This window comes from Canis lupus, chromosome 34 (assembly GCF_048164855.1).
Source record: "Canis lupus baileyi chromosome 34, mCanLup2.hap1, whole genome shotgun sequence".
Taxonomy (NCBI): Eukaryota; Metazoa; Chordata; class Mammalia; order Carnivora; family Canidae; genus Canis; species Canis lupus.
In genome coordinates this window covers 2,566,919-2,579,242 of record NC_132871.1, presented here as the reverse complement: position 1 = coordinate 2,579,242, position 12,324 = coordinate 2,566,919, and the positions used below count along the sequence as shown (strand labels likewise).

Here is a 12,324-nt window from a genome sequence, read left to right as displayed (position 1 = left end):
GTTCTTCTCTATGTTCTGATACATCTATAACATTCTAATACAATGTTCCCATCATTGTATTAGCATATTACTTAGTAGTCTTCATTTATATAAAGTAATCCCTTGGGGGTAAAATTTGTGTGGCCTCTAGAATAACATTACTCAAAATTGTTTTTTAATTATCTGTAAAATTGTCTGTTACAAATCTTACTCTTAGTCACTGCCTCACTTTCTAAACCACTAGTTCCCTCTACTAACACAGAAAATCAAAATTGTGTTTTAATTTCTTTAAAAAGATGTTTCTATATTTTTTTCCATAGAAGATATTCTTTTAGGGCACCATTGTCTGAAAAACTGGCTCACCATATTACAAAGGGATGTCGAGGTCTACAATTAGTAAGTCAGTTTGGATGGAGGTTCTGTGGCATCATCAAAAGCTACAGAAATTAGAGCAATTCTAATTATAGTTATAGTTGTCTTTTTTTTAAATCTGTTTTTAGACATTGAAAATGGAAAGTAAGACTTGACTAGGAGGGTAAAAAAAAATTAAGATTTATGTTTTGAATATTCTTTTGGAAAATATAACCAAAGGATCGGGAGTGGAAGAATGGGGATTAAGGAGTCAAAAATCTTCACAAGTTTGGTTATTAATCATCTTTAAAAGCCAAGATCAGACAATACCTTGGTTTTTTGTTGAATATATATACATTGGTGTTCTCTATGATTGCCGATCTAGAATTTTAGAAAAATAGATATTTCTGTCCCAAAACTTTCAAGGTCAATGAAAAACAAAAAGTAAATTATGACACAGCAAAATATAAAGCTTAAGAAAAAAAAGAAAAAAGAAAAGAAACCAATGTCAGATGTTCCTCTATAATTTGGAGTAAGTTCTGATACATTAAGATGATCTCTGGCATAGAAAATAAATGCTAGATGCAAGCATGTTTTTTTTATAACTTTCATATGTTTCTTCTTCTTAAAACATTGCTAATATACAAGTATAATGGCATTTGAAGATAATATTTCTTAAACTGAAACTAAAAATCATATTAAAATAGCTATCTTACAATAGAACCACAAGAAGAGTGATTGAGGCATTTGTTTTTAATGCTTGTTTTACCTTCAATTCCAGGCTGTTTGCAGAAATTCATTTCAGAATATAAGAAAGCCTGATATCACCAAGGTAGAGCTTTTAAAAGATGTTCAGAACAAAAAAGATCTTATCATTCGGTTAGTAGCTCATGATATTTATCAAGAAGATTCAGTAAATGCCACAGAAGAGGGACTAATGTCTGAAGGTGAAGTTGTTTTGAAAGAGGTTACACAAGAAGGATCCTTAGAACAATTTGAAGATCAAGTGAAAGAAGCCACGAAGCCAGTAGAAAGCACAAGCAGCCTGAAAAAATTTTTGTCTCTAAGCAAATGTTGTCAGTCCACATCCAGTGTAAATATTGAATGTATTGAAGCAACCTCAAATCACATAATAGAACCTAAGGCGAGAAAAGTTAAAAGAACTATTGCTGAGCTTGACATGGCTATGTGCTCAAGAAACATGACTGAAACAGGCTCTTGGGAGAAAAAGCCACAGAGTAAGGTGAATGAGAAACATAACTGTCAGCGACAGATATCTATGTTTAGAGATCTTCAGAAATTCTGTCCAAGAATGTATCTTAATTAGCCAGAAAAGAATACCAAAATTGTTCTAGTCTCCTCCTAAGCCTGGTAATATTTATGGTATAAAAGAAATCATTAACAGACGAAGTCATGAAACTCAATGGAAGGACAGCAGATAATGGAAAGAGACCTAGAGTAGTTAGAAGCCCAAGGAGAATAGAGGACAGAAATCATTGAAAAGAAATGCAAGTTAATGGTTTAAATCCATTTATTTAACAAATCCCAGTCCTTTTGTATTTTGGCTGGTAAATACCCATTGAACATTTGTGTAAAGAAAACTTATATAGGTAAGATAGCCCTAGAAATTGGGTCAATGTTGGAGGAAGTAAAAAAGACCCATATGGATTTAGATTGAGTTTGAATCCTGACTCTCACTTAATAGCTATGTGTCTTTTGGGTGAGCTGCATAGCCAACTTTTTCTTAAAAGTTACTTAGCCAACATGCCCAAAATTAACAGGGCATCAAAATATCTTAAATATCACCCTTACAACTAGCCCATATGCTCCACTGTCCTCATGGGGTGTAGCTCTTGTCCCTACTATCATACACCCCTCAAATGACAGTCTGGATTTCAGTGATCATTAAGGTTGGCCCTGTCCAAAAACTGGTATCAAAACATGTTTTTGAAAAGTATATATGATGTGATATTGCCTGGTGATACAGTTCTATTGATTATCCAGTTGATAGGTTTCCTGGATATACACAAAAACTGAGATGAACAAGAGAAAAAGAACAGAGATACAACTCTGTTCCAATCATAACCTTAACAGGTAACTTAACACATATTCTGATGTATCAATTGGGAAGCTGTGCGTTATTTCATAACCAGATGCAGTCTTCAGAATAGCTTTCTTAAGCCTCATAATCAGAAAAGCTGACTTTATAGATAACTAAAGAAACATTATAATATTAGCAAAACTCAAAATGGATTATATGAACTATAATCCCAGTAATAGTAGCTATTTTAAAATTTTAAGAAATTCCACAATAAAGATATTCTCATAAAAAAAAATATGGCCATGAAATCACACTGAATTCCTAACAAATATATTAGAGGACATATTAAGAATGTTGACCAGAAAAGCTTCTCAATTGACCAGAGTTATGTCTCTGTTCCTTTTCTTTTTCAACTCAGTAAGATATGATTTAAAATATTTGTAAAGTGAAGAAATGGAAAATTATATTCTTCGAATACTGCTTAAATTTGTATTTAAAGTCTACTCAAACTCCAATATTATAATATATATCATCTTCCCTGAGTCATTTCCAAAAAAAAAAAGTATCAGAAAGAGACCTTTTCATTAGAGTTATGGGATTCATCCATCTTTTAAGTAATCTCTAGAAGTTTTTTTTTTCATTATAGTATAGATTAGAGCGCAAAATATGCCAATAAGGTGAGAAAAGTACATGTCAAACTGTACTTTATGTCACACATGGTTTTCACTTTTCCAGAAAGAAGACAAGACTCTTAATAATGAACCAACACATTACTTCATACATAGAATTATGAGTTCATCCTCATACAACCAAGAAGATCTGATTTCATCTGCCAGGTACATGAAATTAAAGCAATATAACAATAGAAGTCTGAGTAAAAATTATACTTATAGGAAGAATGGCGTCCCTGGTAAAATTAGGGTTGGGCAAGTATTCAGCCTTAGACTTTCTTTCCCTCACTCCTTATTCTTCCCTCCTATAGCTTCCCATTGAGTAGACTTGTTGAGGCCTTCCCCTTTTCTACATAATCCCTCATTTCTAGTTACCTGGTTTCTACATCTTTGCTAGTATAACAGTGTCTTGGATCAAGAATTTTCTAGTGTGTTTTGGTTTTGGTTTTCATTTTTGTTTTCAATGGGACATAGGCACAATGGTATCTGCACTATCAACCCAAAGAGTTCCTACTCAACTCTCTTCAGTAGTTAAATGTTCTAGTGCATATAACTGCCTGTAAGAAGAATTCAAAGATTAAAGGAGGCAGTGTAAGGTAGAGCATTCAGAGATGAAGTCTAGAAAACAATGCATCTTGATAAGGACCTCTAAGTATAGAGAGCATTTACATGAGAAGATAATCCAGGTTTGGACGACTATAGAAACAAAGTCTGGAGTGTGTGGCCATTACAGGGGACAGAGAGAGCAAAGCATGCTGTAGACTTGAAATCTAATAACTAAATCTAGGAGAGTTAAAACGTGTTTAAAATTTTTCTCGTTTCTGAATATTCTCATAAGCCAGAAGAGGTAACATTTTAAATTATAGGAGAAGAAAAATCTGCCTGGTTACATTTTTTTCCACACAGCATGAAGCAATTGTTTCTTTCTGACACTGACGCACTATTTTGGGGACCCCCATCATTGCCTCTTTTTCCTGCATAGTAGTTACTTTAAAATGCATTAGTAATACAAGCACCTCTCTGTTGTTTATATCAATGATGAAGACAGAGGGCACAGATAACATCAAATAAAAGACAATTCAGAGCAAGATGGCAGACCAGGAAACTGCAGGCCCTTGTTTCCTCAGGAAAACAAACAAACAAAAAACAAGTACAATCTGACAAAATAACTTTATATGAGCTCTCAAAACCAAGCAAGTATTTGCAATAATAAAGTGAATGTCTAATCAAGGAAAAGCCACATTCAAAATGGTAGGAAATTCCAGATTTTTGTTTGCATTTGCCTAGTGCCCTCTGCAACATGACAAGACACGGTTGGGAAGAAATGGCCCAATTCCCAGTTCCCTCTCTTGGGGTGGAAAGAGCAGATTAGAACTTGTTTGTATTGTGCTTCTATCCGTGGGCTGCCTGAGGGAATGTTTCTGTCTCACCTAAATAGACTGAGACAGTGGCATGGTTTGGAGCTCTGCCTGGAAATCACAGAAGGAAGCTCATGGGTGCCACAGTGTGTGAAAATCACAGGGGACTACAAAATGCACCTGAGAGCAGGAGATTATTGCCAAAAGTATACAATGAATATTGAAGACCCTGAGAAGAAGCACGATGGGAAGCATTCTTGGGAAATAAAACATTTAAAAGAAGATCAGAGGGAAGGGAGTTCTTGAAGTTTGGCTGGGAAGATGGCAGAAGGAGGACCCTAGGCTCATTTTGTCCCATGGACACAAGTAGGTAACACCCATGTCAGTGTAAATAACAATCAATTACCTGAAGACTGGTATGGGAAACTCCACAACTAAAGGCAAGGAAGAGGCCATGTTGAAAAAGGTAGAAAGGGTAAAAACATGGTCTAAGAGCCAAATGGACAATGGCCTTCATTGGTAGGGAGCAAGCCAATGGCATAGAGAAGGGCAGAAAATAGATTTTCATACTGAGAAGCCCACAAATGGGGAGGATGAATCTCTGTAATATTTGTCCTTGAAAGTGAGTGGGACTAAATTTCATGAGTTCCTAAAACCAGCAGGACTTAAAGTCTATTATTTTAAAAATCAGCAGGCTTGGCTGTGGTGCAGTCCAGAGGTGTTAGGAAGCGGAGTCCCTGTCCTTAAAAAGACGGCATGACAAACAGCCCATGCAGATACAGCCTAGAACCAGCAGTTTGAAAAATGCAGGGGACAGACAGGAGGAGAGTGATCTGCTCATGTCAGAGTGTACCTGAGAGAGACAGGGATCACGAGGAGACCCCTCTGGGAACAAAGGAGATGTCAGGTGTCATGTCCCTCCCCTGCCCCCAGCATAAACAACGGCCACCTGTGGGAACCAGTACAACACTGACACTCCTTACCTAACTTGGTTGGATCAAGTCCCATCCCCCAACACATCAGCAGATTTACCCTTCTCGGTCATGCTTACTTCAGTCTTGACACTGCAAGCTCTTCCCCCAGAAAACCAGCACAAACTCAGTCAATACCATATCACCTGACCCCTGAGTATCTTGCAGGACCTCAGTTCCAGCGGCAATGGGGAAAGGTCTCACTTTGCAAGCAGACCACTGCACACCTTGCTGCCCACAATAGGCAAAGGCAGCCTCTGCAAACAATTGGACTAAAGAAAAAAGAGATGGTCTCACTCTGCCTATGTCTCTGCCTCTCTTTGTGTCTCTCATGAATAAATATATAAAATCTTAAAAAAAAGAAAATGTCATAAACAAAAACGCATTTAATACACCTAAACTACTGAACACCATAGATTAGCCTAGCCTACTTTAAACATGCTCAAAACACATTAGTGTACAGTTGCACAAAGTCATCTAACACCTATTTTATGATAGAGTGTTAAATAAAAGGCAAAGCATAAGGAATATAATCAATGATAGTGTCGTATGGGGGCAGATGGTAGCTACACTTGTGGTAAACATGGCATAATGTATAAACTCGTCAAATCACTAGGTTGTACACTTGAAATTAATATAACGTTGTGTGTCAACTATACTCAAATTTTAAAAAGTAATTAAAAACTCATGGATTGGAAGATTTACTATTGTTAAGATGTCAATAATTATACAAAGTATTCTACGTATTAGTATTTTATAAGAATTATATTTGATGGCATTCTTTTTTTGGCAGAAGTAGAAAAACATTCATTCTAAAACTGATATGGTCTCTCAAGGGACTCCTAATAGCAAAACAATGCTGACAAGAAAGAACAGAGTTAGATTTACTAATTTTAAAGCTTACTGCCAAGACATGGTAATGAAAACAGCATGGTCCTGGCATAAAGACAGATATATAAAGCAATGGAATAAAATAAAAGGCCTATACATAGATTTTTCATATAAGACCAAATGATTTTTGATAAGCATGCCAAGGCCATTTAATGGGAAAAGGATAGTCTCAACAATGGTGTTGGGAAAACTAATAACTACACACACACACACACACACACACACACACTGAAGTTAGACCCTTACCTTATACCAGATATAAAAATTAACTCAAAGTGGATCAAAGATCCAAGTAAAGCTATAGACCTCTTATAAGAAAACATGGGGAGAAGGAGCATATGGGTGGCTCAGTTAGTTAAGCACCTGACTCTTGATTTCTGCTCAGGTCATGATCTCAGTGTTGGGAGATTGAGCTCTGCGGTCAGTGGGAAAGCCACTTGGGATTTGCTTTCTCCCTCTCTGCCCCTCCCCTGCCCCCTGCTAGTGCACATGTTCTCTCTCTCTCTCTCTCTCTCTCTAAAAAACAAACAAAAAACAACCAACACACACACAGGAAAAAGCTTCATGACATTGGATTTGGCAATAATTTATTGGATATGACACTGAAAGCACAAGCAACAACAAAAAAAATACATAAACTGGACTCCACCAAAATTAAAATCTTTTAGCTCCAAAGGACAGAGTGAAAAGTCAACTCAGAATGGGAGAAAACTCTTGCAAATCATCTATCTAATAAGGGTTACTATATATAAAGAACTCCTGTAACTCAATAACAACAAAAAATCAAACAACTTGATTAAAAATTGAGCAAAGGACTTGAATAGATATTTCTTCAAAGAAGATATACAAATGGGCAATAAGTATATGAAAAGATATTCAACACCACTAATCATTAGGAAAATGCAAATCAAAGTCACAATAAGATACTATTTTACACCCATTAGGGTATCTATTGTCAAAATAGAAAACAAAATCAAACAGAAACAGAAAATGACAAGTGTTGGCAAGAAAGGGAAGAAATTGGAATCCTTGTACATTGCTGTTGGGTAATTAAAAACGGTGCAGTTATAAATAAAATCTTAAAAAAGGGGGGACGCCTGGTGGCTCAGCAGTTGGGCATCTACCTTTGGCTCAGGGTGTGATCCCGGAGTCCCGGGATCAAGTCCCACATCAGGCTCCCTGCATGGAGCCTGCTTCTCCCTCTGCCTGTGTCTTTATGTGTCTCATGAATAAATAAATAAAATCTTTTAAAAAAATTAAAAAATAAAAATGGTGCAGTTGCTGTGGGAAACAGTATGACAGTTTATCAAAAAATAGAATTATCATATGACCCAGCAATCACACTTCTGGATATATACCCCCAATGTGTTGGAAAGAGTCACTCAGATATTTGTACACTCGTATTCATAAGCAGCATCATTAACAGCAGGCAAATCACGGGAGCAAGTCAAGAGTCACTGATAGATGAATGGTTAGGCACAATGTGGAGTACTCATTCAATAGAATATTGTTAAGCCTTAAAAAGGAAATTTTGGTACATGCGTCGCATAGGAACCTTGAAGACATTAAGCTAAATGAAATAAGTCAGGCACAAAAGGACTAGTAGTACATGATCCCTCTTATATGAGATGCCTCAGTCAAGTCATAGAGGCAGAAACCAAAATAGTGGTCACTGGGAATAGAAAGAGAGGGTGATATGGTGTTAATATTTAATGGGTTCAGAGTGTCAGTGGAGGAGGATGAAAAAGTTCTGGACAATGGATCGTGCTGATGGCTGCATAATAATGAGAATGTATCCAAGCACAGAACTGTACACTTAAACATCATTAGGTGGCAAATTTCGTGCTATGTATATTTAACCAAGATTTTCAAAGTGGGGGAAAAAGTCAATTGAAAAGTGATTTCACTTGGTTTGGAAACTCTGTGATAAATTATTTCAGGTTTTCTTCCATATGAAGAATAACTGACAGGTTGTTCATTTGATTAACCAGTAATTTCTTCATGTTCAATTAAGACACAGAAAATGAAATGTTCTCTTTCTTTTGTTTTAGTGAGACTGAAGATTTCACCACAGATTCAAGCGACAAATTATTAGAAGGTTGGATTTACTACTTTTCTTAAATTAGAAAGCATTCGAAAGGAGACTGCTCTACTGCTTTAATGAACTCTTTAGTTACTGCCTTTGTTTGTTTACTGCTTTGATGAATTTTTAGTGATCAAACCTGGGGTTGATACTTTTTCTTTTCCTGTGAATTTACCTGTTTTTTTGGAAAATAATCCAGTACTACATCACTCAGGTTTTAAAATGAGCCAACTCATTTGCTTTTGCCGAATTGTTATCAAGATTTTATTAATGATTTTGACCAAGCAAATGGTGACATTATGAATTCACATTTACCATGCTCATGTGAAAGATATTCATAAAACAAGAATGCATCACACAATAGCTTTTATCCATTATACTAGGATTTAATGATTTCTTACCCTTCCTTTGTACTTAGCCCTACCAAAATGTACAAAAAAAAAAGAAAAAGTATGTGTGTGGAGGGAGAGTTTTTGAGCTAAATTTATTTTCTCACATTAATATCTGACTAGTATGGATTTAACTTTAAAAAAAAAATCTATCAATACCTACTCCTTAGAACATTCACGAGAACTTTTTGGTTCTCTATTTTTTGAAACCTCAGAGAATCAATGTGGTTCTAACAGTGATCGTACATACAAGAGGGAGAATGTCATGTTTATTGCAAAGTGGCCTCAAAATCAAACCAAAGGTTTACCATTGGCTATTTCAAACAGACAACCCACTCAAGGAATTGCTTCAAAAACATATTCTCTCAGCTTGGAAGTAAAATGATTTTTTTTTTATTAAGATGATTCCTAGGATAGCAATAAATATGCCTGAATTCCATCAACACACCATAATCAGATGACGTCACAATAATCACTGATCATAGCTGTAGGATGGAATCATTAGGCTGCCAGAGTCAGAAAGAAACCATCATGTTACCCCATCTCCTCTGGGACACCAAGAACCTAAAATAGGCACATAGTAGGAAGACCATTTAGTAAAATGAGAGAAACAATGGGAATAACTTATGAGAGGCACAAGAATTCTCTTTTGGTTGTTTTGGGATTGAGGTACCCATTAGATATTCAAGTTGGGGTGTCACATCTGAAGCAATAGGATGTTTAAGATTGGAGTTTCATGGAGAGGTTAGAGCTGGAAAGTTATATAGTTTCCTATAGATAGACAACTTAAATCTGAATATCTGAGTTCCTCAATTAACAGGAATTTTTCTGTGACTTCTCATTAAAACATAGTGTATCCTGGGATGTGGACAGCCATTTAGCCTGGAAAATTAAAAGCTTGTATGACATGGAATGATAGCCCTGGAAGTAAACCCAACACCCTCAGTCATTTAAAAGTAAACATCAGTTCAATTATGTGCAATATGGAGATGGGCAGTTTAGAAAGATTATCAGCAATAAAATTTTACCAATACTGTCAGATAAGTGCAATAATCAGTTCCCTCTCGTATTTGGGTTCATTGAGGTTTTACTACTACTTTTCTTCCCAAAGCCTACATTGACCTAAAGGATAACGCAGAGAATGACCACTTGTGTTGGCCCTTGACGATTGCATGTCTATAAAATACACAATTTTTATATGTAAGATATCTCCTTGCATCCTTTTTGTGAGACAAGCAGGGAAGATGGTCTCATTCACATTCTACATAATGAGGAAACAGAGTCAAATAAGTTAGATTCAATTTGCCAGTGTCCACACAGCTCTAAGCAGTGAAGCTAAGACTCAAACTCAGATTTTCTGCTTCCCTAGTGGTGAGTCTTTGTGAAATGTTCACATCATCTCTTACTCCTTCAGCTAAATTTGTTTAACAGGCATAGTAACCTCCCCTGGAACTCAGGCAGCTCTTGGTTCTGCAGCACTTCCTCTTGATAGTATCTCAAAAGTCTCTTGGTTCTCAATGAAAGAATTTCATAAGACCACACTTTCCTGTTTGTTCCAATTATCTGCTTTTAATTAGCTATGTAGAATCAAAGAGCATTAGAGCTGGGAGGCCTCTAGGAATCATCTATAAGGTAATCCCTCAATTTACATGTAAGCAAATAGGCCTGTAGAGATTGGATAGTTGTGCAAAGATATGTGGCTACTAAGTTACAGAGGCTGCCTCTCCTACCAAGTCATGTCATCTTTCATAATTCCAGAAGGAAAGTCTAAGACACGCCTCAGAATTCTGGGGATCTCTCCCATTTCAGTTTTGTTCCTGTGGTCTGTACACTGAAACTAACAATAATTTCTTCTACCTGCCTGAATTCTAGAACTCTCTGACGAAAAATAATAAGACCAGGTATGTCTCAATATTATGCCTCCAAAAGAAAAATAATATTTTTCCTTCCTCCCCTCACCCCCAACAGGAAATTCTCAGGAGCAAAGGCCAGAGAATTCAAACAGTCTTAAGGTAAATATTCTTCAATAAACTGTAATTGCAGGATGTCTTGGTGGCTCAGCGGTTTAGCGCGCCTTCAGTCCTGGCTGTGATCCTGGAGACCCAGGATCGAGTCCCACATCGGGCTCCCTGCATGGAGCCTGCTTCTCCCTCTGCCTGTGTCTCTGCCTGTTTCTCTCTCCCCCTCTCTCTGTGTCTCTCATGAATAAATACATAAATAAATCTTAAAAAAAAAATAAAATAGTAAAATAAAATAAAATAAAAAATAAATAAAATATAAAATAAATAAAATAATAAAATAAAATAAAATAATAAAATAAAATAATAAAATAAAAAATATATAATAATTGGCATACAGGAGGTCCAGCTGACTATGAGCCCAGTTTTCAAGGTCAAATCAGGGCTTAGGTGGTAGACATGAGGAATGTCAGAGGCGCATCCCTATTCCCAATTTCCTCCTGCTCAGATCTCCCCCTCTCTGGCTGAGGCCTGTCCATGGGACTGGAGAAATCCCCTAATTAAAATTCTCACCTTACAGTTAAATTATTCCTTGCTTAAGTGCACAGAATAAGCCACTGTTCTTCCCTAGCCCCTAAATCCAATTCCATTCCTAAGCTCTGCAGCCTCTGAAGAAAGCCCTACAGGGAGTCACTTGTGCAGGGCAGGGAGGCCCAAGTGAGAACTGGTGGAGGCAGGGAGGGAGTAGAAGCTTCAAAAATAGAGGAAACTGGCTTGTAGCACATGAGTGCAGATCCCACCTATTTTTCTGTATTCCTAAGGACTATTAAAAGGCAGCTTTCCAAAGGGGTCAGCTACTCTCCACCATAAACTCAGATTTCCTCTTCCTTAATCCTTTTTGGAAGTTTCCAGTGAGGGCTGAAGCTATAGATCCTCTTCTGTTTTTATCACTTTGTTTGTTGGCTCAATTGAATCCCACTTTTAATTGAGTTTCCCCAACACCGTGTACCACATAATCTGTCAATTATCCAATCCCTTCTCATCACAGTAGTTTTCAGAACAAAATCTTACAAATCCTTATCTCATGCCAACCCCTGACGATGATGGGCTAGTTCCTCATTCAACCTAATCTTCATTTATGAATGTAAACATCTATTTCACAACCTCAGGCTTAACTTAGGCCGTATTTTCCAAGTAAACTCACATGGAAATAACACGGAGACAGAGAATTTCTAGACTGATGACCTGATTACAGACTATTCCTTGTGCTAAGCTGTATCTCTGGCAAACCTGGACCCTTTTGTCTCCCTGCCCTTCCCCTCGCTTGCACCTTTTCCATGGTGAAACTACGGTTGAAATTGTTGTTTCCAATTCAGTTCAATGTAAAGTGAAGTAAGCACATTCCACCCCGTCTCTCTCTCTCTCTCTCCCTTTTAAAGATTTTATTTATTTATTCATGAGAGAAACAGAAAGAGGCGGAGACACAGGCAGAGGGAGAAGCAGGCTCCCTACAGGGAGCCTGATGAAGGACTTGATCCCAGGACCTCTGGGACCTGAGCCAAGACGCTCAACCACTGAGCCCCCTGGGTGCCCACCCCCGCTGTTTCTCTCTTTTTGGCTAAACATTTTGGA

The 12,324-nt window shown here is 37.1% G+C and overlaps 1 protein-coding gene across 3 annotated transcripts in view; it reads left to right on the top strand.

Annotated features, from left to right (window-relative positions):
• The window catches only part of FSIP2 (fibrous sheath interacting protein 2), a 75,076-nt gene that overhangs the window by 58,910 nt on the left and 3,842 nt on the right, over positions 1-12,324 (top strand). For 2 of the 3 annotated variants that reach the window (XM_072811448.1, XM_072811447.1), the window contains 4 exons: positions 1,112-1,573; positions 3,107-3,207; positions 8,314-8,360; positions 10,703-10,746. In XM_072811448.1, coding sequence (XP_072667549.1) covers positions 1,112-1,573; positions 3,107-3,207; positions 8,314-8,360; positions 10,703-10,746 — 654 coding nt within the window. The remainder of the gene's footprint in view (positions 1-1,111; positions 1,574-3,106; positions 3,208-8,313; positions 8,361-10,702; positions 10,747-12,324) is intronic. The other variant, XM_072811450.1, reaches the window with a different exon arrangement.